The sequence below is a fragment of the Sus scrofa genome, chromosome 16, assembly GCF_000003025.6.
Source record: "Sus scrofa isolate TJ Tabasco breed Duroc chromosome 16, Sscrofa11.1, whole genome shotgun sequence".
Classification (NCBI taxonomy): Eukaryota; Metazoa; Chordata; class Mammalia; order Artiodactyla; family Suidae; genus Sus; species Sus scrofa.
In genome coordinates this window covers 18,366,604-18,392,053 of record NC_010458.4, presented here as the reverse complement: position 1 = coordinate 18,392,053, position 25,450 = coordinate 18,366,604, and the positions used below count along the sequence as shown (strand labels likewise).

General features: G+C 38.3%; 1 protein-coding gene across 1 annotated transcript in view; it reads left to right on the top strand.

The window, feature by feature from the left end:
• The window catches only part of LOC110257335 (Golgi phosphoprotein 3), a 49,233-nt gene extending 24,443 nt beyond the window's left edge, over positions 1-24,790 (top strand). Inside the window, exons 2-4 of the mRNA XM_021077099.1 lie at positions 4,757-4,888; positions 12,361-12,475; positions 22,871-24,790. Coding sequence (XP_020932758.1) covers positions 4,757-4,888; positions 12,361-12,475; positions 22,871-23,295 — 672 coding nt within the window. The 3' untranslated portion in view covers positions 23,296-24,790. The remainder of the gene's footprint in view (positions 1-4,756; positions 4,889-12,360; positions 12,476-22,870) is intronic.

The window sequence follows — 25,450 nt, the reverse complement described above, 5'->3', positions numbered from 1 at the left end:
ATCATAATCTTGAACTTGTAGGGTCCCCACATGGTTTTTTTCCGGTCATTTAATCTCCATCAGGACCCAGTTGAGTCTTCTACAGTGATTGCAGGACATCCTCAAGACCCTGTAGTTACTGGTATTCCTAGTGCAGTGCTGCTGTTTTATCTTAAGATGATAGTGGTTCTCCCTTAGTGTGATCCTAAACTTTGAGCACTAGTACCATGTCCTTGAACTGACCCAGAGCATGAAGACGTTTCCTCCATTGCTGGTGGTGGCATCTCAGACCCATTTGGGGAACTGAAATGATTATGGGCATTCAAGCACAGAGCTGTGTCATGTCACTAAATACATAGTCATAATATTTTTTGTAATAATTATTGTTGCAACTTTACTCTTTTACAATATGGTTGCAAATGTAGCTAATTGTGCTTTTGAACCAAATTATAAACTGCTTGATATTGTCAGGCCTTCCTCACTTATTTTAACCATCATTTTTACTGTGGTTGGCTTGCTTTTTTGACAGAGGGTATAAGGTTTTTTTTTTTTTTTTTTTTGGTGAGTGGCAACAAAGACGTGGACTTTATTTAGGCACAGTTACATTTCCCAACAAGTAAGAAAGTGTTTAAAATCACAGCTTCCCCAGGCAACTGGTTCCTATGTACTTCTGACAGGAAGGTGGGAAGTAGGGTGGGAAGTGGGTTATAGCATTAAGGCCCAAGAAGCTCACTAGTGAGGAAGAACTAGGTAGGAGGAACAGAAGGAAGAGAAACCTTGCAGGAAGAAGAAAAAGAGGGAAGGGAAGGGTCCTTGAGGAAGGTGGAAGAAGAAAAGGAAGAGGAGGAGGAGGAAGGGAAGGAAGCCTTGGAGAACAATGAGGCAGCTTAGGATGAAGCTGGCCTCAGATCATGCGCAAGAGGGTGTAAGATTTTTACTGGGGCATAAACATACTCATGTCCTGAATATATAAACCATCCTATTTAGACTACAGTTTGTTGTAATTGTTTCAGGGAGTAGTGGTTTGAGGACAAAATACCTCTGTCCACTTTGGTTGTTACTAACCTGCTTTTGTAAAATCTTTTCCGCTGAGAAGTCACGTGGATTGGTGGCATGCCTGGATCTGGATGTTCAGTCACGCATTCTTGTACCAGGTTCTAAGTACTCTCAGTAACTGTCAAGTTAGATCCTAGTTCATCATTAGACTGATGTACCTGTGAGACCTGTGCTACATGTCTTTTCTTTCTTCCATGGGTTTAGGTTAGCTCAATAGCTATAATACCATATTTTCTTTAATGTACTGTCTATTTAAAAATGAATCTCAATATAAGAAATACAGCTTTTTGCCCCTCAGTTTTATTAAAATAACTGATATACATCACTATATAAATTTGAGATATATAGCACGATGGTTTGATTTACATATGCAGGCATATTTTATTATATAGTGGTTTGGTTTATTATGCTCAGAGATATATGTCTTAAAAACTAAAGGTTTTGTGGAAATGTGTTGTCAGAAGATCATTAGTATTTCTTTCCTTTTTTTTTTTTTTTTTTTTTTTGCGTTTTGGAGCCAAATCTGTGGCACATGGAGTTTCCCAGGCTAGGGGTCAAATCAGAGCTACAGTTGCTGGCCTACGCCACAGCCACAGCATTGCCAGATCGGAGCCATGTCTACGACCTACACCACAGCTCACATCAGTGCTGGATCTTTAACCCACTGAGCAAAGCCAGGGATCAAACCCTCATCCTTATGGATCCTTGTTGGGTTCGTTAACCTCTGAGCCAGGAAGGGAACTCTGATCGTTAGTATTTTTTTAGCAATAAGGAATTTTTAAGTTAAGGTATATACATTTTTTTAAGACATAATGCTATTGTACACTTAATAAACTATAGTGTAGTATAACTTTATACACATGGGAAACAAAAACATTTGTGTGACTTGCTTTATTGTGGTGATCTGGACCCAAACCACTGGTGTCTCCAAGGTATACGTATATTTTAAAATGATTTCCACAGGTGGGTTTAGTTAACATCCATAATCTCATTTAGAGATAAACTTCTAAAATGTCATTTTGGGGTTAATGAAGTGTAGTTTTAAGGTTAGCACTAGAGACTAAAAGATGAAAGTGCTCTTTAGCACTTGGCAAGGCATAAGCTGGTGCTCCAGCTTCTCTGTAGTTCTGCCTGCTGTCTCACACGTGTTGTGACATGGATTCACTGCAGAATTTTGCTGGCCTAGGTCATGACCAAATTCCCTCAACTCATTCCAGTGTACTGCTTTCCCTCTAATATACTTAATTCTCAAGGATGGCACTGCCATCTGACCCAGTAATTCCATGAAAACTTTTTACTTAACATTGCCCTTTTTAGTACCCTTTCTCTCCCACCCCCCATCTCCTGCAACTTGGTTAATTCCTGATTGTACTTTTATGATGTAGATTTAGTGGGTGTCATCAACATGCGAGAATATTCTGTTGCTTGCTATGACTCGATGGCTTCATTTATCTTGGAATATTGCTTGTGAGTCCTAGAAGCTTTGCTACAGAACTCTCCAAGCCCATTTTCCCACATGAATTCAATTCTGTTTAAGCTTGTGTCTTTTAATGTTAATGCCCTAAAACCATTTGCTAAATGTAGATCTTTAAAGTCTGTTATTAAAGACTCCAATTTGCTGCCATATCTGGGTATATCATTATGCTGGGAGCAATCAAGGTTGAGATGCATTTCGTTCTCTGCTAGCAGATAGAAGCTTCTAAAATTTCCATCTGTCCATCCGAAATGTCCAGGTTGGAGAAATAGCATGTTCCTGTCCACATCCATCACTGTTGTATGAGATGCTCTCTGTTGTTTATAGTTTGTAGAGGCTCACCTAGAAATTCCATCTGTATGTCCAGGCCAGTTGTAACTTGATTTCATGTGAATCCATTCCTAGGCTTCTTAGAGCTTTAATTGTCTTGGATCCATAAGCCATGGATTTTACCTAATATCAGCAGGTTGGTCTTATTAACAATTTAGCTAGTCACCAGTGATCTTAATATAACCAGATACCTAACTAAGTTTTAAAGGATTCCCTCAAATCCAGTCAGTGTCTGCTTTCCCTGCCTCACATTTAAATCTTTTTTTTTTTTTTTTTTTTTTTTTTGGTCTTTTTGTCTTTTAGGGCTGCACTCGCTTCATACAGAGGTTCCCAGGCTAGGGGTCCGATTGGAACTGTCCCACTGGCTTACACCACAGCCACGGCAATGTGGGATCCAGGCTGCATCTGCAACCTACACCACAACTCACGGCAACACCAGATTCTTAACCTACTGAACAAGGCCAGGGATCAAACCTGGGATCGAACCTGCAACCTCATGGTTCCAAGTCGGATTTGTTTCCTCTGAGCTGTGATGGGCATTCCATCCTAAATCTTCTTCTTTTTTTTTTTTTTTTTTTTTGGTCTTTTTGCCATTTCTTTGGGCCGCTCCTGCGGCATGTGGAGGTTCCCAGGCTAGGGGTCGAATTGGAGCTGTAGCCACCAGCCTACGCCAGAGCCACAGCAACACGGATCCGAGCCGTGTCTGCAACCTACACCACAGCTCACGGCAATGCCGGATCCTTAACCCACTGAGCAAGGGCAGGGATCGAACCTGCAACCTCATGGTTCCTAGTCAGATTCGTTAACCACTGCGCCAGGACAGGAACTCCTAAATCTTCTTTAAATTGCTCTTTTTTGTTTATCCCTTGTGGCTCCCTTAATCTAAATTGTTATTCTCCCAAAGCATTCATTCGCAGAAGTGGTGGCTTTGTTATTTAAGTCTCTCTGTCAGTAGTGAAGTCCCATGGACCCTGATGGTCAGTCTTTCTCCGAAGTACAAGCTGACCAGTGTGACCTGGCAAAGTACTAAAACTGACCTCAAGAAAGTACTAGGACCAAGGATCTAGGCCTTCCTATTTCTCTGTCCTCCATTCTTCAAAGAATCCATTAATCTGTTCTTCCTCCCATCAAGATTATATGTTACCCTTTTCCGAGTCTTAACTAGAATCAGTTACAGCTTCTGCTTTCTCCTCAGAGTTAGGTACTTTAGTAGCTGGCAGCCCTGCTGGCAAAGTTCATGGCTTTATAATTTGGACAGTCCCAGTTATTAGCTCTCAAAGAGTGCCGTGACTTCATCTGGTGATACCTGTTTGACTGGAGTATTCCCACGTCCCTAGACGTCTTCAGTCTCATTCTGTTTGACTGCCTGCTTTGGATGTTGTCCTTAAATTTCTCTTTGTTGGGGCGGGGGAGGTGGGGTGCACCCATCTCATGGCTTTACTGTTTGTTATTCAGAACTTTAGGCATGGCTCCATATGTAAGTTTTCTGATATATTCTTCCAGATGTAACCTTGTGCTTTTATTTAAGAGTTGAATGATGTTCTAATTCTACATGAGGCCACGTTGGGCTAGAGTATTTTTCCTGAGCTTCTTAATTTGTCCATGTATTCTACTAATAAACCACTATAATCTAGGGCTGAGCGGGTGACCCCTGAGTCCTGCAATCTAAAGAGCCTAATATGCACTCATAACTTAGTGACTTCCAAAGTTATGTGTTGTTTATCTACATGAAAGTGGTAAAAAAGACACTTAAATTCCTGAAAATCCTATGTTAGTACTCTATAGTAATTATATTTTTTCAGTATTATGGAAAGACATGAAAGGTAAAAGTCATAAGAAATAACTTTGGCTAAAAATAATTCTGTTCTTGGCTCTGAGCACAAAGCAAATTAGCTCTTTTGTTTTCTTTTTTAATAGGGTTACACATCATTTTGGAATGACTGTATATCATCTGGATTACGTGGCTGTATGTTAATTGAATTAGCGTTGAGAGGAAGGTTACAGCTAGAGGCTTGTGGAATGAGACGTAAAAGTCTATTAACAAGAAAGGTAAGAGGGGACTATATAACATCACCTTTTAAAAGAGTTTGTGCTGCCTAAAAAATAAGACCGTTTCTGCTAATAGCTTTCAACAATTAAAGAGGAAGTTGATTTTAAAGTTGTCTTTATTGAATCATGTCTTTCTAGCATCTTGGTTTTTTGGTTCTTTGTACGTAATGAATAATGTAATTCATTGTTATGATCACTGGCCATTGTGTCTTGAATCTTCAAAACAACTCTGTACTTTATTTGCTGCTCCTGAAAGTCATGATTTGGATGACTTGATATAACTACTTAAAGGTGATATTGTGCAGATTTAACTATGCATAGGCTATTTATCTCTTTGCCAGAATACGAATACTTTTCAGATCTCTGCCTCTCCAATGTGAAGGGCTGTGTAAATAGAGGTAGTATTGGCTAATTTTTAGAACTTCAACCTTAATCTAAAATATTCAAGACTGTTTCTCTTCTAGTCTATCATTGTTTCTTGAGGAGCATGGGGTGTTTCAAAACTATTTTTCCCTTAATACACTGTCTTAAAATGAAGTCCACAAAGTTTCAGGTGAAAACTGAACGTTTTTTGATTGATGTGGTAGAGTAATAATCCTATAGGAAAGAAAGACTTAATGTATTCTTTAAAGTTATATGCAAAATAAACATGGTAAAGGAGAAAATATTCTGCTTACAATTTAAAAATTCAGTCTAGTCCTGTAGAGTAGAGTCAAAATGAACTGGCATGAGATTAGGTTTAAAATTACTGTTTTAGATATCTGTCATAAAGGAGAATATAATTTTATTTGTTTATTTATTTATTGTCTCCTTTTTTGCCATTTCTTGGGCTGCACCCTCGGCATATGGAGATTCCCAGGCTAGGGGTCGAATCAGAGCTGTAGCTGCCAGCCTACGCCAGAGCCACAGCAACGCAGGATCCGAGCTCGTCTGCAACCTACACCACAGCTCATGGCAACGCCAGATCCTTAACCCACTGAGCAAGGCCAGGGATCGAACCTGCGACCTCATGGTTCCTAGTCGGATTCGTTAACCACTGAGCCACAATGGGAACTCCAAGGAGAATATAATTTTTATTTCCATTTTACTGTACTACCATAGATTTATGGAGGACAAAAACATTAAGAATCTGCCATTATAATATCAGTGAAGTATACACATTGGTTACTACTTCTAATAAAAATTATAAGTAATTTTGTGCTAATGTTATGGAGCCCTGACCTAAAGTGAAAAGATTTTGATACTGTTTGTGTGTGTGTGTGTACGTGCGCGCTCGTGTGTAGGCGGGAACAAGAAACAGTTTTGTGTTAGTTATCAATAAATTATTTGCTCTTTCATTTATTTATGTATTCATCATGTATTTATTTAGTGTTCTATGCATTGTGTTTGACCCTGGGGATACATTGGCGACTAAGAGACATATGTTCCCTGCCTGCGTGGGCTTTTTATTTTAATCTTCTTGTTTGTGTGACCTTAACTAGGTAGTTGGTATGTCTTTTGGAAAAATACTCCAATGTGATTTCATTTACTCAAAAATAATTGACTTTATTAAGCTAATACATATGTGATAGTTATAAAATCAAATTGTAATGAAAGGCTTACAACAAAAAAATAGCAGTTTTCTACCTACCCTTCCTCACTTGTTAGTCTCGCTCCTGGGAGACAACCCAGTCCTTCTCTTGTGTGCTAAGGCTGCCTTAACAAATTACCACAGACTGGGTGGCTTGAAACAACAGATGCTAATTCTCTTACAGTTCTGGAGGCTGGAATGTGCTGTGCTCTTGTTGAATGCTCATTGAAGAAGATTTTGTTCCTTGCCTCTTCTTAGCTTCAGATGGCTCGAGGCTTTCCTAGGCTTCTGGCTGCATCTCCCTCTCTCTTCTATTTTCGAATCACCTTGTCCTCTGTATGTTTCTCCTTTGTATGTCACTTTCATTGCATGTTGGCTCATCTGGGATAATCCAGGACAATCTCATCTCCAGATCTAATTTAACTTAATTTTTATCTACAAAGATTTATTGAGAATTAGGTTCTGGGGGTTAGGTCTTTTGGGGACCACCATTCAACTTGCTACAGTTCTTGGTTATTTTGGCATTTATTTCCATATTTCTAAATAATCTTATACCACCGTCTCTTGAAAAGTCAATTTGAGGTGCTGTTTACTTATATCTGTTACATAAAACCACTTTTACCCCCACTTCTCAGTCTTCCTAATAATGTTACAAGTTTTGGCAAAACAGTAATGATTGTTTTATATTATTACTACTATGTTAATACTGTTTTCTGCAGAGTTACGTTATATCCTGTTACTTCCTTTCTTACATTTTTTCCCCCTAGAATTAATCTCTCTCTCTCTTTTTTTTTTTTTTTCTTCCCTTTTATGGCCACATCTGTGGCATATGGAAGTTCCCAGGCTAGGGATTGGAGCTGAGCTGCATCTGCAGGCCTGTGCCACAGCCACAACAACACTGGATCTGAGCCGCTTCTGTGACCTACACTCCAACTTGTGGCAACACTGGATCCTTAACCCACTGAGTGAGGCCAGGGATCACACCTAGATCCTCACAGACACTGTGTCGAGTTAACACGCTGAGCCACAGTAGGAACTCCAGTCCCTTTTTTTAATAAGGTTTTCTACATGGCTGTTCTTTTTTTCTTATATGCTCCATCAGAGAAAAATCAGCATTATTTTAAAATGTTCAGATACATCAGTTAACTCCACTACAATTTGCTTGTGCTCCATCCAGTCTGGACTAGTTGTGCTTTGGTTCTACTGGGACTTCCTTTCACGTTTTAACTGCTTTCAGCCCCTCAGTTTCTTTTTAGGGCAGCACCCACAGCCATAGCCACACCAGATGCGAGCCGCATCTGCGACCTACACCACGTAGCTCATGGCAGTGCTGGATCCTTGTAACCTATTGAGCAAGGCCAGGGATCAAACCTGTGTCCTCATGAATGCTAGTCAGATTCATTACCGCTGAGTCATGACGGGAACTCCCCCACAGAATTTTTAAGGCATTTCCTCACTGTACTCTAGTGCACAGAGTTGCTATTAAAGTCTTATACCCTTTTGATTTTCATTCTTTGTATGATACCTGTTTTTTCTTCTCTGGATACATTTAAGATATTCTGTTTTTTTCTGTTGTTGTGAAATTGTGGGTCTTTTAAAATTCATTATGCTTGGACTTTTTCAGTCTAGAAATGTGTGCTTTTGATTTTGGAAAGTCTTCTTCAATTTCTTGTATCTTCACCCTGTTTTCTAGAACTATGTAAGTTGGATGTGGACCTCTTGCCTATTCTTTTTTTTTTTTTTTTTTTGTCTTTTTGCCATTTCTTGGGCCGCTCCCGTGGCATATGGAGGTTCCCAGGCTAGGGGTCGAGTCGGAGTTGTAGCCACCGGCCTACGCCAGAGCCACAGCAACGCGGGATCCGAGCCGCATCTGTAACCTACACCACAGCTCACGGCAACGCCGGATCGTTAACCCACTGAGCAAGGGCAGGGACCGAACCCGCAACCTCATGGTTCCTAGTCGGATTCGTTAACCACTGCGCCACGACGGGAACTCCCTATTTTTCTTTTCTTATCTTCTTTTTTATTTTTATTTTTAATTATAATATTTTTTTTATGACTTTATTTATTTATTTATTTATTTATTTTCCCACTGTACAGCAAGGGGGTCAGGTTATCCTTACATGTATACATTGCAATTACAGTTTTTCCCCCACCCTTTCTTCTGTTGCAACATGAGTATCTAGACATAGTTCTCAATGCTATTCAGCGGGATCTCCTTGTAAATCTATTCTAGGTTGTGTCTGATAAGCCCAAGCTCCCGATCCCTCCCACTCCCTCCCCCTCCCATCAGGCAGCCACAAGTCTCTTCTCCAAGTCCATGATTTTCTTTTCTGAGGAGATGTTCATTTGTGCTGGATATTAGATTCCAGTTATAAGTGATATCATATGGTATTTATCTTTGTCTTTCTGGCTCATTTCACTCAGTATGAGATTCTCTAGTTCCATCCATGTTGCTACAAATGGCATTATGTCATCCTTTTTTATGGCTGAGTAGTATTCCATTGTGTATATATACCACATCTTCCGAATCCAATCATCTGTCGATGGACATTTGGGTTGTTTCCATGTCCTGGCTATTGTGAATAGTGCTGCAATGAACATGCGGGTGCATGTGTCTCTTTTAAGTAGAGTTTTGTCCGGATAGATGCCCAAGAGTGGGATTGTGGGGTCATATGGAAGTTCTATGTATAGATTTCTCAGGTATCTCCAAACTGTTCTGCATAGTGGCTGTACCAGTTTACATTCCCACCAGCAGTGCAGGAGGGTTCCTTTTCTTTTCTTTTCTTTTTTTGTCACGTGAGGATCACTAGGACCTTTCTATTTAAAGATAGCACAGTCTGCTCTATGTATACCCATAAGTCATTAAACTACATTCTCTAAAACTTTTGCCTATTCTGTTCCAATGTTATATTTTTTTAAAAGATTTTAATTTTTCCGTTATAGTTGGTTTACAGCATTCCGTTGGTTTTCTGTTGTACAGCAAAGTAACCTAGTCACACATACGTATTCTTTTTTTTTCTTTCTGGTTTTTATGTTCTTTCTGGTTTGTTTCCTAGCTGTATTGAGATATAATTGACATGCTCTTGGTCTCTCTTATCTTTTAACCCTCTCTTGAGTTTTTCATTTGGGCTTTTATGTTTTTGATATTCAGGAATCCTTTCTTGTTTTTTCTTTTTTTAAATTTTGGCTTCTTTTTCTTGTCTTTATCTGTGCTTCTGTTTCTTCAGTTCTTGTTTTGTCTTTTGGTCTCTTTCTTGTTAAATAATTTCTTGCAAATGTTTTGTCACCTTTATTACCTGTTTAAGAATCAGCCTTGTCCTCCCCCCAAAGAGTAAAGAGAAATTATATGTTTGGGCAGAGAATATTTACTTGTGGGCTACCACATTGCTGAATTTTGTTAAGGAGTTGGGACTTGCTCTGAGTTAGTTAAGAATTTTAAGCAGAAACTAGAATATCATGATAAGATTTGCCTTTAGAAAGATTAGTGAGGAGAATGGATTGAAAGGGCTAAAACCAGTACAGGGAAGCTAGTTAGGAAACCTAATCCAAGGAAAGACGCCAGATTAGATAGATTAGAGTGATTGCAGAGGTGATAGACAAAAATAGTTGATCTGAGACAGATTTAGGGTGTAGAATTTCATAAGAAAAAAGATCCGACTACACCGGCTTATCGTGACTCTGAGGCTTGTCTCAAAGGGATGGACATGTGGTAGGCTTTGAGGCCGGATTGCAGTGGATTTAAGGAAGTTAAGAAATGGTATAGCCACAGCATCTAGACATACAACATTTTCTGCCAGAGTTCTCCTTTTCTTCTCATTCTCTCTGACTTTCTACTAAAAGCATGGTCTAGAACAGCACTTTCCAATTAAATGTTCTATGATGATGAAAATGTTCTATATCTGCACTGTCCAGTATGGTAGCCACATGTGTCTTTGAGTTGGACATTTGAAGTCTGGCTAGTGCAAATTGAGACATCCTCTAAATAACAACACACTGGATGTCTGAAGACTTACTTATTACTATGGAAAAATAAGAATGATAAAATATCTCAATTTAAAAATATTTATTATCAGAGTTCTCTTGTGGTACAGCAGGTTAAGGATCTGGCATTGTCACCAGTGGCTAGGGTCGCTTCTGTGGCATGGATTTGAGACCCTGGCCTAGGAACTTTTATATCCTGCGGGCATGGCCAAAAAAAGAAAAAAGTGTGTGTGTGTTTATTTATTTATTTCTTATATGTCAGTATTTTGGATATGGTGAGTTAAATATATTAAAATTAATGTCACCTCTTTCTTTTCCTTTTTAAATATAACTACTAAAAAATTTAAAAATAGGTTTGTGGCTTGTATTTCTGGTTCTAACTTTATTTGCATTGGGTCACGCTGTCTCAGAAATAGACACTGTATTTTTTTTTTTTAACCTTTCATAAGATTGAGCAAAAAGGAAAGGTCATACTGTTGAGGACAAATTTTAAGTGAGGGCTGTCCCATTTAAAACATAGTACTGTTAGGAGTTCCCATCGTGGCGCAGTGGTTAACGAATCCGACCAGGAACCATGAGGTTGCGGATTCGGTCCCTGCCCTTGCTCAGTGGGTTAACGATCCGGCGTTGCCGTGAGCTGTGGTGTAGGTTGCAGACGCGGCTCGGATCCCGCGTTGCTGTGGCTCTGGTGTAGGCCGGTGGCTACAGCTCCGATTCGACCCCTAGCCTGGGAACCTCCATATGCCGTGGGAGTGGCCCAAGAAATAGCAACAACAACAATAACAACAACAACAAAAGACAAAAAAAAATAAAAAATAAAAACATAGTACTGTTAAATTTCATAACATTTTAACAGCTAACATCAAGTAATATAACATTCAACTTTGATATTAAAAGAATTTCAACTAGAAATTTGTTGTTTAGCCAAGAACATTAATGAAGTCTATATAAAGATCTAGAAGTTGGCTGAAGTGGTATAGCATTTTCTTATCTCAACTCCACCTCTCTTAAGGTGGATTCTCTATCCATCTTAAAGTTTTGTAATATTTAAGAATTTTATGTAATCAAACCTATTAGTATTTTCAAGGTTTCTGCTGGTTATCACAATTTTGAAAAAACTTTCTCATCCTCAAAATTTTATATATATATATATATATAATTTTTTTTTTTTTTTAGGGCCACAAGTGTGGCACATGGGAGTTTCCAGACTAGGGGTTGAATTGAACTACAGCTGCTGGCCATAGCCACAGCCACAACAATGCCAGATTCAGACTGCATCTGCGACCTCTGCCACCGCTCATGGCAACGCCAGATCCTTAATCCACTGAGCAGGGCCTGGAATTGAACCTGCATCCTCATGGATACTAGTTGGGTTCATTTCTGCTGAGCCACAATGGGAACTGCTCCAAAATATATTTTATATTTGAATCTTAATCTTTCATTGTGTATAAGCTCTGAGGAGCCAAGTCTTAATTTTTACTTTTAATTTGTTAGCCAGTTGTTTTAGTAATGTCTGTTGAAAAAGTGTTTTCTCCACGAATGTGAAACTCCACCTTTATTATGTAGTGAATTCTTATATAGGAGTCTGTTGTGGAACCAATAAGTGTTTAAAAAAATGAATCTGGATCAAATAGCTCAAGGTTTAGCAGTGAAAGGAATCACAGTGAGGATAAACTGTTCTACCATTTTGCTTTACTACTTATTGCACAGTAGGTATATTTTTCCCATTTGTAGTAGTGGCTAATCTGGTTATGTTAAATATGGAATTCCTTAATATAGAATTAATTTAATGTATGCTGTATGAACACTTGTTGCTGTATGAACACTTGTGACTTTAAGCATAATGAAGTATTTGCATAATTGTTTTTTATTTAAAGAGATCAAGTGGATGATGTGATTCTTATTGCTTACATTTTAGGTAATTTGTAAGTCAGATGCTCCAACAGGGGATGTTCTTCTTGATGAGGCTCTAAAGCATGTTAAGGAGACTCAGCCTCCAGAAACGGTCCAGAATTGGATTGAATTACTTAGTGGTAAGCTTCTGTGTATGAATTAAAAATCAAATTCTCTAAAAGATTTTTGTAAAAGTTTAAAATCCTTTTGAAAGGAACTTAGACAAAATAGCCCAAAGCTTATTTTAGTTAGGCAAACTTGAAAGTTAATCAGTCATAAATATAGAAAATTGTGTTTTTTAAAATTTTATCACCTTTTCAAGACTAAGTATATGTTGAATGAGATATACTTCTTTAGAGCTCCTATCATTCTTTATCAAAATTACTTCATGTTACCTTATTCTGATAGGCGAGGTTAAGCTGTGGTAACAACCCTAAACCTCAGTGGCTTAAAGCAGATTAATCTTCACTCATACTGTAAATCAGTCACAGGCGACTTTATTCTCACTTTGGCTTCTGGGCAGATGGAGCTGCTACCATCTGAGCCTCATAATTCACTACTGTAAAGGGGAGAAGATCGAAGCACATCACCCAGGCTCTTAAATTGCTGCTCCGAAATGACATGTGGTTTGGGTTTCATTGGTCTGAGCAAGCCACATGGCCTTCCCCAACTTGAAGGAGACAGAAAGTGCAGCCATAGGAAGGAACACATACTTGGTTGACAGCAGGAATGACTACATTTATTTTAAAGTTATTTGTGTATTGGTCTAATCTTCAGATAGTGAACTACTTGAGCATAGGACCTAATCTACCTTGCTCCTTTCTCTACTGTTATATAAATTGTAGCTTCTGCATACATTTATGTTCATTTCATTTTATGTTTAAATAAATGGCTCTTTAGAGTAACTGTTTTAAAAACATTTGAAGATTGTCAGAGATTGGTAATTGAATATGGTGTCAGTTTTCTTAGGAAACTCTGAGTTGTATGATGAGGATGTTCTTATATCAGTATAAGATTGAGTTTTGCATGTTTATTTAAAGCTTCAACACTCATTTTCCATTCTTAGCTAATAGGACAATAAATGGGCACTTTTCACTTAGGGCAGGGTTCATTCTTCTTACAGGTAGAGAACATACTTAATCACAAGATGTGGTCCTGATAATTTTAGGGTGTTTTGTTTGTTTGTTTTTTACTGTCCACTTGTAGATCTACTGATAAATTTCTTTTTACCTGATTGTGTAAGAGAAACTTTAATGTGACCCTTTTCCTCTCTTTGTGCTTGTGATATTGGTATTATCTTCAATTATAATTTTTTTTTGTAGGAAATCTTTTTTTTTTTTTTTTTTTTCTTTTTAGGGCCAAACTCATGGCATATGGAGGTTCCCAGGCTAGGGGTGGAATCAGCCGCTGGCCTATGCCACAACCACAGCAATGCCAGATCTGCCCCACATCTTCAGCCTACACCACAGCTCATGGCAACGCCAATCCTTAACCCCCTGAGCAAGGCCAGGAATTGAACCCATGTCCTCATGGATACCAGTTGGGTTTGCTACCTCTGAGCCATGATGGGAGCTCCCTCGCAACCCTCTTTGGGTGAGTCTTCCACTTAGGCCTGTCAGCAGACTGTGGCCATCTGACAGACACTCAGTGAGGGCATGAATGTTAATATAACTCCATATGTTAAATATTAGCAACTATAATTTTTAAAGATAAAACCAGAAGTGCTGGAGTTTCCATCGTGGCACAGCAGTTAGCGAACCCCACTAGCACCCATGAGGTCATGGGTTCGGTGCTGGCCTTGATCTGTGGGGTTAAGGATCCAGCGTTACCCTGAGCTGTGGTGTAGGTTGTAGATGTGGCTCAGATCCCACATTGCTCTGGCTGTGACATAGGCTGGCAGCTTTAGCTCTGATTGGACTCCTGGCCTGGGAACCTCCACATGCCATGGGTGAAGCCCTAAAAGACGGGGGCGGTGGGGGGGAATAGAAGTGCCGATAACTTCTGACTGTACCTGATTGATCATTTCTACATTCTCAGGAGATAACTCGCCTAAGTAGTCTTTGTGTTGAGTTCATGTTGTGCTGCCATTGTTAGTGCATTCCCACTTCTGGCAATATAAATTAGACTTTGTAATTACACTCTCAGCTAGCCAGAAGGGGGGTTTCTCAGAGTTGTAATTACTTTTTTGGCAGAGTGTTAAAGTTCTTTTTATGGAACAAGGTGGAGATCTTGGCCTAATGTCATTGTTATTGATACCCACTTTGGTACCACTTAGCACTGTGGAGGTATTTTCAGATGCTCTGTCCATCAATGATCTCTTTATCTTATATTATGTGTGCTGGCAGCATTATATGGGATTTGACTTTTTTTTTTTTTTTTTGACATTCTTTTTTTTTTTTTTTTTTTTTTGTCTTTTTTTTGTTGTTGTTGTTATTGTTGCTATCTCTTGGTTCTTGGGCCGCTCCCGCGGCATATGGAGGTTCCCAGGCTAGGGGTTGAATCGGAGCTGTAGCCACCGGCCTACACCAGAGCCACAGCAACGCGGGATCCGAGCCGCGTCTGCAACCTACACCACAGCTCACGGCAACGCCGGATCGTTAACCCACTGAGCAAGGGCAGGGACCGAACCCTCAACCTCATGGTTCCTAGTCGGATTCGTTAACCACTGCGCCACGACGGGAACTCCGGGATTTGACTTTAATAATGTATCTTAGACCACTGAATTTCCTCTGACAGTTTATATACCAATCATGTACATGTGTATGCAAAGAGTATGGCTTGGAAAGAGTTGCATTTCTCCATTTATGGTGGCATATATTTCTTAAATTTATATAACATTTTATGCATGTATGTAGCTTACCTGGTACTCAATGTAAATGACACTTACTTTAGCTGCTGTGTGCTGTTCTTACTTGATTGAGAAATGAGAGGAAGGCAGAAGTCTATAAGCTTTTCTCAGTTTTATTAAATACAATTAAGATTTTGTGAAACAGTGTCCATTTGAGTTGAGAATTTGTGTAAACCAAGAAGCTAATACTTAGCAAGTGTTTTTGTTTTGTTTTGTTTTTTAGCGCTGTACCTGGGGCATATGGAAGTTCTTGGGCTAGGGGTTGAATTGGATCTGTAGCTGCTGGCCTACTCCATGGCAATAGTGATGCAGGATCCGAGCCACGTCTGTGACCTATACCACAGCTCACACAATGCTGGATTAACTCACTGAGTGAGGCCAGGGATTAAACCCACATCCTCATGGATCCTAGTTGGGTTTGTTACTGCTAAGCCTAGCAAGTGGTTTTTAATTTTTGTTTTAAACAACATCCTGTGAAGTTGAGGATCTCTGTAAATGCCACAATATTGCCTGTAGCACTTTAGTTGCATGTTCTTGATGTATAATAGGAATAACATAATTTCAATGTAAAAGAATCTAGAGTGGGAGGAGGAAAAAAGCAGTTTTTTAAAATTAAGAAAAAATGTCTACTTCCCATCTAATTAAAGTACTGCTAGTGCTTGCTGATTTTTTTTTTTTTTTTGCATGTGGTAAGATATAGCCAACCTAACAGCATTTTAACCATTTTTAAATGTTCAATTCTCTGGCCAGCTTATTGATTTAAAAAATTTTAGTTTATTGATTTAAAAATTTTTAGTTTAATAAGTGGTATCAAATATCAGTTACTGCAGCAATACTGATATAGGTACTGTAAAACTCCATACTGAAAAAAAAAATCTTTTTCTTTTTTTTTTTTTAATTTTATTTTTTAGGGCCGCACTCAGGGCACATGGAGGTTCCCAGGCTAGGGGTCCAATCAGAGCTACAGCTGCCGGCTTACCCCACTGCCACAGCAACATCAGATCGAAGACTCGTCTTTGACTTACACCACAGCTCATGGCAATGTCAGATCCTTAACCCACTGAGTGAGACTGGGGATCGAACCTACAACCTCATGGTTCCTAGTTGGATTCATTTCTGCTGTGCCACAACGGGAACTCCTTGAAAGAATCTTAAAATCTGTTTAGGGGATGGTTGTATTTTTCTAACAGATTAGAGTTTAACAGTGTGGTTCTCTGGAGGTGAAGTAGCTAAGAAAAGAAATCCTTTAGTAGTTAGAGGTGGAAGTGGAACTTGGATTAGGCCTTTGAAGGGTGAGAATGAGACAGAAAGAAGGAAGTGTTCCTATTCAGAGGGATTAGAGGAGGTGGTAAAATTGGTGGACTTGTTGTTACACAGCTAAGTCTTATTATGTGGTTTTCAAAACTATATATTGTACTGAATTGTTGAGGGATACCTGCATAGGTGGCAAGTGTATATGTAAGGAAAAAAGAAGGATTAACCTGAGTTGATCTGGTGATTACTCCGAGGCAGTGTACACATGTTAAAACTGCTGATATTTAAAGATTACTTATATATCTTGTTAATTAAAAATTAATAGATGCGTATATTTGAGGCAAAGACTTAAAAAAGTTTTTTTTTTTTGTTATAAAACATTTAATGTTAACCTACAATACAATGTAAACTTTTATGAAAAAAATTTAAAGTACACTAGATTTCTTCAGTAAATTATCCCATAACTATTCAGGTACAGTACAAGCTGGGGCACTGCATCCTTTATGGATGGGTATTCTGTTGCTGTGTCCCTCAAAAATCCTAAAAAAAGCCAGTTGTAAAGTGGAGCTCCTTGTTCAAGCTTAAAAAAGTTTAAAGACTACTTTTTAATAGAGTTTTTTTGCTTTCTGAAATCTGGACATGTAATTGATCAGTTTAGTCACAAGGTGTCACTATACTGCCAAATTTATGAATAAAGCTGCTTTTTTTGGTAACATGATGTCAAGGAAGATGGAAGTTTTTTGTTGTGAAATTATTTAGGTACCTGCCAGTATGTCATTTTCACTGAAATAGTTGTTGGGCAGCGGATATAAATAACCTTTGAAGAACTTTTCCTCTCTATATGTACTCCTCACAGTTTCCGCAGTAAAAAGTGAACTATAAATAAATTCTGTACCTTTCAAATTTGCTTATGTAACTTAGAAGTCTTTTCGCATGGTGAATAATTTAGGATGAATAACAATGTGGAACACAGTAACATCTTTTAACCTAGAATTTTGAACATTATTCATCCATTAGGTGTTTGTTACATTGTGTTTGAAAGATATTCAACTTTCTGCTAAAATTGAAGCAGCTAAATCTTTAGTAGATAGTATAGGTTAAACCTTTCTTCTTTTCACTTATCCAACTACCCTCTTCTCATCCCAGTTTATGCTAGTGTCCTAAGGATGCTCATCTCAGGGGTCACTACTCTTTAAATTGAGCTTAATTTGGTTCTTTTAAAAGAACAGGCAGAAATGTTAGGGTGTCAAGACGCTTTGACACTTAGGTATTTCATTGTGCTTTTTCGGGGTTGCCCAAAAAGTATTAAACCACTTTTGACATTACTCACATTGGTTTAGCCTTCTGCTTATGGGATTTCTTCATTTTTTTTTCAAATATCTGATATCTGAATAACATTTTTGTTGGAGTGAATACACAAGATTTGCCTCTTTCCAGGAAATTACTACAAAAGATGATGATGTTTGTGTGCTTTTTTGTTACTTCCTCTGAAGCAGAAATGATTGCTCCTAAGAAGGTCCAATCATGAATGGACCACCTTATTTTTAAAAATTTTTGTAGAATACCTTATCGAAGGTGGGTCTTTGTTCAGGCTCTTCTCATTTTTAGTAGCAACATTAAACTAAGCATACTTTTTTTTTTTTTTTGGCTTTTTAGGGCCACACTCATGGCATATGGAAGCTTCCAGGCTAGGGGTTGAATTGGAGCTGTAGCCGCTGGCTTACACCACAGCCACAGCAATTCGGGATCTGCGCCACATCTGTGACCTACACCACAGCTCACAGCAATGCTGGATCCTTAACCCACTGAGTGAGGCCAGGGATTGAACCCAAAACCTCATGGTTCCTAGTTGGATTCATTTCCACTGTGCCGTAAGGGGAGCTCCCAAACTAAGCATATTTTGGATTTGGGAGATTTGTCACAGGGACTTTATAAGCATTATTTGTTTTATGGGTTGCAATACATAAGCTTTAATTGTGGCTAAGGTATAGATAAACCTTAGCGTGACTTCAGTATAATAGACAGTAAGTTATAAACTGCTAATCCCATTTATTTCCAGTGAGAGTGGAGAACTGGCAAATTATTACTATAAATATAGCTACTTTACCTTGGATTTGAACTAGAGTTTTTGTGGGGTTTTACATAAATTTGACTATGGATTATTTTATGTTCCTTAGTTTAAATTTCAGAAGTCAATTAGGAATGTTAGAAAACATAGCCTAGCCAGTTCTAGCCTACCACATGCCAATGACCTTAGAAAACACAAAAAAGCCCAAACTGTCTCTTGAAAGGTATAGCAGGCAGGCATTTTTGGGGGGAGACAGTGGGTTGTCGGTATCACAATTTAAAAATGGAAGTCAACTAATTTTTGAAAGAAAGTGTGTGACTCTACTCTGGGGCTCATTATTTTTTGTGCATGATCACTGCCTATTTGCTTTGTTTTTTCTGCCTGAGCAGGCTCCTCTTTCATAGGATGTCAAACCCTGATGCATTTCAAGGTTTAACTTGAAAATTCTTTCCCCTGTAACTTCCCTAGAAATACCCTTAACGTCAAACCCAGGTAATTTCTTATTCTTTTTTAAAATACTGTTTTTATGGCCCTGTTTACATCTTATTCTAGCCAGTACAGTTAGTTCTTATATTATGAATCTCTTTCCTTCACTTGATTTAAAATTTCTAGAGTTAAAAATATGTCTTACTAATAATGTGTGCATTCTCAATACCTAATGTGATTTTTTTTTTAAGACCATTATAAATAGGATAAACTCTTTGTGCCAAAGTGCTGATTCTGCACATGGATAAATAATAATAGCTAACATTTATTGAGAGCTTGCCATGCACCAGGCTCTACTCTTAGAACTTGATGTGTCTTTAACTTACTTAATCTCATAATAACCCTTATGAGCTGGATGTAGTTGTTACCCTTGCTTTACAGATAAGGAAACAGTAATAGGGGTTAAGAAGCTTTGCCCAAGGTTGCACAGCTAAGAAATGACCAAATTGGATTCAAATCCAAACAGTCTGGCTGCTCTTTAAACCTGTTATGCTATAATGCTTCTTCAAGTAACTATTAATGATTTCCTTCTCTTTTGGTCTTTCTCTCTCTCTCTTTTTTTTTTTTTTTAAAGGCCGCACCCTTGGCATATGGAATTTCCTGGGCCAGGGTTGAATCAGAGCTGTAGCCACTGGCCTACACCATAGCCAAAGCAATACCAGACCCGAGCTGTCTGCGATCTACACCACAGCTCACAGCAACTCGGGATCCTTAACCCGGGATCAAACCTGCAACCTCATGGTTCCTCTGCGCCACGATGGGAACTCCTCCAGTGATTTCTTAACATTAAATGTCTTACACCAGGTATTGGAAGTAAGTAGAATTTCATTTATTATTGAGTTATATTTTTCTTTTACACTAAGTTTTAAAATCCAGTATGGTATCAAATATATTTTAACTCTTTTACTTTTTGAAGTTATCAAGGAAATTGAATACAGTGATTCTTATTCTTTGTGGAAGCTGATTTGCCAGGGTTTTTTATTTGAAAAGGTTTTTTCTTTAAATGCAGAAGATGACTTTAATTCAATAGTAATTCATGGTACCAGTCCTTAAATACTTGACAGTTTTTTTCAAGTCTTTAGTTTTACAAAGTGAATCACAAAATACAAAATGGCAATTCCAGATCACTTGTTCTATTTTTTTTTTGAGTGGTTTTTTTTTTTTTTTAAATTATGGTTGATTTGCAATGCTCAACAATTTCTGCTATATGCGAAGTGACCCAGTTATGCATATATTACCTTCTTTTTCTTACATTATCTTCCATCATGTTCCATCACAAGTGCAGATCATTTGTTCTTTAAAAAAAAAAAATCTTATTTTCTATTCATTGTGTTCATATTTCCCTTTATTTAGATAGTTGTAATAGCCATTTTTAAGTACTTGTCTGCTAATTCATCATCTCTGTCATTTCTGGGTCATAGAAATGACCAAATAGATTTGGTTGACTGTTTCTGTAGATTTTTTTTCCACGTAGTTTTGGGTCACATTCTCCAGTCTTGTAAATTTTTTTGTCTTTTTTGGGGCCACACCCACAGCATATGGAGGTTCCAGGCTAGGGGTTGAATCAGAGCTGTAGCTGCTGGTCTACAACCAGAGCCACAGCAACACCAGATCCGAGCCACGTCTGTGACCTACACCATAGCTCACGGCAATGCCATATTCTTAACCCACTGAGCAAAGCCAAGGATTGAACTGGTGTCCTCATGGATACTAGTCAGATTTGTTTCTGCTGAGCCACATGGGAACTCCCCAAGTCTAGTAATTTTTATTGATTGCTGGCCATTTTGAATTCTGTGTTGTTGTGTGCTGAATTTTGTTTGTCTTTAAATAGACTTCCTGCTGTGGTACAGTGGGCTAAGAATCTGACTGTAGTGATTCAGGTCAATGTGAAGGTGTGGGTTTGATCCCTGGCTTGGCATAATGGGTTAAAGGAACTGTCATTGCCATAGCTATTGCTCAGATTTGATCCCTGGTCCAGGAACTTCCATGTGCCATGGGTGTGACCATAAAAAAATAAAATAAAGACTTTGAAATTTGCTTTGCTAGGCAGTTATTTGTAGTTCGGTTTGTTTGTAAGCTTTGTTAGACCAGGTCTTGAGTAGCCTTTATTCAAGGGTGAGTTTAGCTGTACTACTGAGAAATGATCCTTCTGAAGTCCTTTCTGGACGAATGTCCTGGGTGTTCAATAAGACCTTTTCATGTTAATTGCGCTCAGATTTTCCCCAGTCCTCTGTGAACTATTGGAATGTTTGCCTTACAACTTTCTGGTAGTTTTTGTTTGTTTTACCTTGCTTTGTGGAGTTTCTCACCATAACGTGTGGCTTCATTTTTAGCCAGACTCAAGTAAACACCACGCAGATTTCTAGAGCTCGTATTCTGCATAATCCCCTTTTGTCCATCACCCTGCCTTATGTATTCAGCTGCGTTAGCCTATCCCGACTCTGATCTTTGCCTTTTTAACTCCTTGTGAATCCTGTGCTCTGCTTGAGGTCTTCAGTCCTGCTGCCTGGGATGTGCCTTTAGGTAGTAAGTTTGGGCAGCAGTAGGGCTCACTTAAGATTTTTCTCCAAGATCACAGCTCTGGGCTGCCTTTTGACTAGCTTCTGAAAACAGTTGTTTCATGTATTTTATCCAGATTTCTAATTATTTCAAGTCAGAGGGCAAGTCCAAGACAAATTACTCATAGCCCTGTATTCTTCAGTGTTAAGTCATATAGCAAAATATTTTTGGCCATGCCCATGGCATGTGGAAGTTCCCAGGCCAGGGATCGAACCCAGGCTGCTGTGGTGACAACACCAGATCCTTAACCTGCTGAGCCAGGACTAATGGCACCACTAAGAGAACTCCACTAGGGCTTTCTGTGGCAATTGAAATGTTCTATTTCTGTGCTGTCAACTCAGTAGCTTCTAGTCCCAGTTTGCTTTTGAGCACTTGAAATGTGGGTAGGGCAGCTGAGGAATTGAGGCTTTTATTAATTTAAATTTAATAGCCCTATATAGTTAATGGCTCCTGTAGTAGACAGTGTAATTTGTTTTTTCTCAGTGTTAGCAAATTTTATTTTTACAGCTTTTGCATGTGATAAAAATGTCTGTGGTTAATCTCTAATATGTCCCAATTTAGAAAATTACTATAGTATTTTTTCAAATTATACAAATAGTTACATATTCATTTGAGATCATTTGGAAAATACAGAGTACAAAAAAGATAATTTGTCACATATAAGCCCAAAGATAATCAAGATTAATACTTTGATTTATTTCCTTTCAGTCATCTTTAAGGAAAAAAAAAGTTTTAGTGAAAAATCATTTGGTTTTATTTTAAATATTTGTCTTGGAAGAAAATGTGCATAGATCACGAGATTTAAATGATGAAAATGTTTTGTCCTTCTGCCATTAGCTTTATATTATTTGTCATCCAACAATAGCATTGCTAAAAAGGCTTTTTCCTAGCTTTATAGACCAGGTATATATGTAGCAGTTTTAGAAATAGTGTATTAATCAGGAGACTTTTGTATTCTTTCCTCTCTTTGTTGCAGATTGGTGTTTAACAGAAAAGACATCTTATTTTGCTATTGACTGCTTTTTGACAATAGCCAGAGAGAGGCCAAATATAATTTATTATTAGGTGGGACTGATTTGAAGACTGCTTTTATAAAGTTTGGTCTTTTGAGTAATTACTGTGCCTGAAAATCATGTGTCAGGGACTTAGAAACCAGAGGCCTGGCCCTTAAGGAATTTTAGCTGGCAAGAAAATGTAGTTGGATTTTCTTCTGTTTCTCTGGAAGAAAAAAAGTCAAATGTTGCTGTTCATTTTACTAGTACACATTTTAATGAAATTAGAGAATACCTATCATTTCTAACTTCTGAAATCTTTTGTTAGGTGAGACTTGGAATCCATTAAAATTGCATTATCAGTTAAGAAACGTGCGGGAACGGTTAGCTAAAAACCTGGTGGAGAAGGGTGTACTGACAACAGAGAAACAGAACTTCCTGCTGTTTGACATGACGACACATCCCCTCACCAATAACAACATTAAGCAGCGCCTCATCAAGAAGGTACAGGAAGCCGTTCTCGACAAATGGGTGAACGACCCTCACCGCATGGACAAGCGCCTGCTGGCCCTCATCTACCTGGCCCACGCCTCGGATGTCCTGGAGAACGCCTTCGCTCCCCTGCTGGACGAGCAGTACGATTTAGCCACCAAGCGGGTGCGGCAGCTCCTGGACCTGGATCCGGAAGTGGAGTGTCTGAAGGCCAGCACCAACGAGGTGCTATGGGCGGTGGTGGCCGCCTTCACCAAGTGACTCAGCCCCGAGCCAGGCGCTGTCCTTTCTCTCGTGTGAGCCAGTAGTTTTTCTTCTCTGGACTTCTGGTTTTCTGCAGTTTGTCCTTTCCACACTATAATTGGCTTTTGTTTTATGAAACGGTGGGTGGCTTTTTCTTTTCTGTATGTATGCAGGATTCTGCTGGTACGAGAGGCCTTCTTTCTGTTTTAAAAGAAGTTTTACTGCCATATTGGCATTCCACTCCTTGTTGCCATCTTCACTGTTACCTGTTTTGGGTTTCTGGTGTACTTTGGCTTTCAGAGTACCTCCACTCTCCTCACATGCACATCTTTTGGATTACCTCAGGTTGAGTTTTTCCCACATGTGCACATACATCTAGCATTCTGCCTGCAATTCAGACAGAAGTCACAAAAAGGCCTTTAACTCACCAAAGGTAAATATCTGTATCTATTAGGACATTTTATACATAGAACTCAGTTGAGATGTATACTTAACAAAATTATTTTTAAATTGAAACAACACAGTAAATAATATAAAGTGCCCCTTGGATTTTGCTTCCCATGTAAATCTATTGTATTATTACACTTGTTATAATTTTAACTATTAAATCATAAAGGTCCAATTGTTTCACAAAGCCAGTTTGGGATGGGCTGCATTCCAGCTATGCTGTATATAGTTTGAATTATATATAAATTGCTCTTTCTTCTGGCCACCCCTGCCCATCTTAGTATTTTGCAAGATATAATTATCTATACACCTGGTGCCCCTTACTTGCTACAGTCATTATTATTTGATGGCAAAATAGCCCTCTCATCATTGAAGGAGAGAGAAAAGATGTAAGTCTAATTCGTCTCAAGATTTTTTGAGCTGTGCCATTCATGGTACTCTTTGCCTATGCATCTCCTTTTTCGAATTTTTTTTGGTCTTAACTATTTTTATCATTTCTGTAGGGAAGAGGCTTGTGACCAGTACTAATCTTGAGTACAGTTTTATCTTTTTCTGTCCACAAGTAAATTAATGTCTGCTCTTAAATGTCATTTATCTACTCACACTTTCTTGGGAGAAAAAAATCAAATGTCAGTTCTAGCAGATGTTGCATGTAAATTGTTAGCAAGTAATGACTACAACTCAGATGATTAAGAATTTTGTAACAGAAAGCTCTGCTGTTTTAATTTTTATATACAATTATGATTAGCACATTGTAAGAATATAAACCTTTGCTTTTTAAAGTTTATTTTTTACTATTTCTTTATCACTGTTTATCGTATCACCTTTGGTTTCATAATGTAAATACTATATATTGAACAAATTAAATGTCAGATTTTTTATTACCATAGTTCATGTTACTAGTGGGGCTTTCAGGTGTTTAGAGATTTTTTTTGGTTAACATTCAATGCAAAAGTACTAGATGGTGTATAACTCTAGGTTGAATTTTAAGGGATTCCCTAATATGTATCCTATCTTTTTATCTGAAGTAATAAATAAACTATGATCTTGAAAGTGCCTGAATCAGGTCAAGCATGTCATTTGTATTTTTGTATTCTAATTTCTGTGTTCTTAGTTTTCTTTCTGATGAAGTTTTACTTAGCTGTAGTAGAGTGTGGGAATATTTCAGTGCAGGAGTTGGTAAACCTTGTCTTATCAGGCCAGAGAGTACATATTTCAGGCTTTGAAGCCATGTATGTTGTCACAGCTACTCAACTCTGCGGAATGAAAGTTGCCATAGACAATAGAAATAAATGGCTGAGGTTGTATTCCAATTAAACTTTATTTACAAAGGCAGGCACCTGGCCAAGGGCAGAAGTTTGCAAATTCCTGCTTTAACGCTTGGAAAAAGATTTTTCCATCCATTAAAATAACCTCCTCTACTTCCAAAAATGATATATCACTGGTGGTAATTCTGTAAGATGGTATTATAGTTTCTTCCCATAAATGAATCTTTTTTTTTTTTTTTTTTTTTCTGGCTGCATCCATGGCATTTGGAAGTTCCAGGGCCAGGAATCAAACCCAAGCCACAGCAGTGACAATGTGGATCCTTACCCACTAGGCCACCAGGGAACTCTTCAAGTGGATGCTTGAAACTGATACCAGTGTCCTGGAATTTCTTTTTAGGCGGAAGATTCACTGTTTTTCCTCCTTCCTTCCTTTTTTTTTTTTTTTTTTTTTCTTTTTT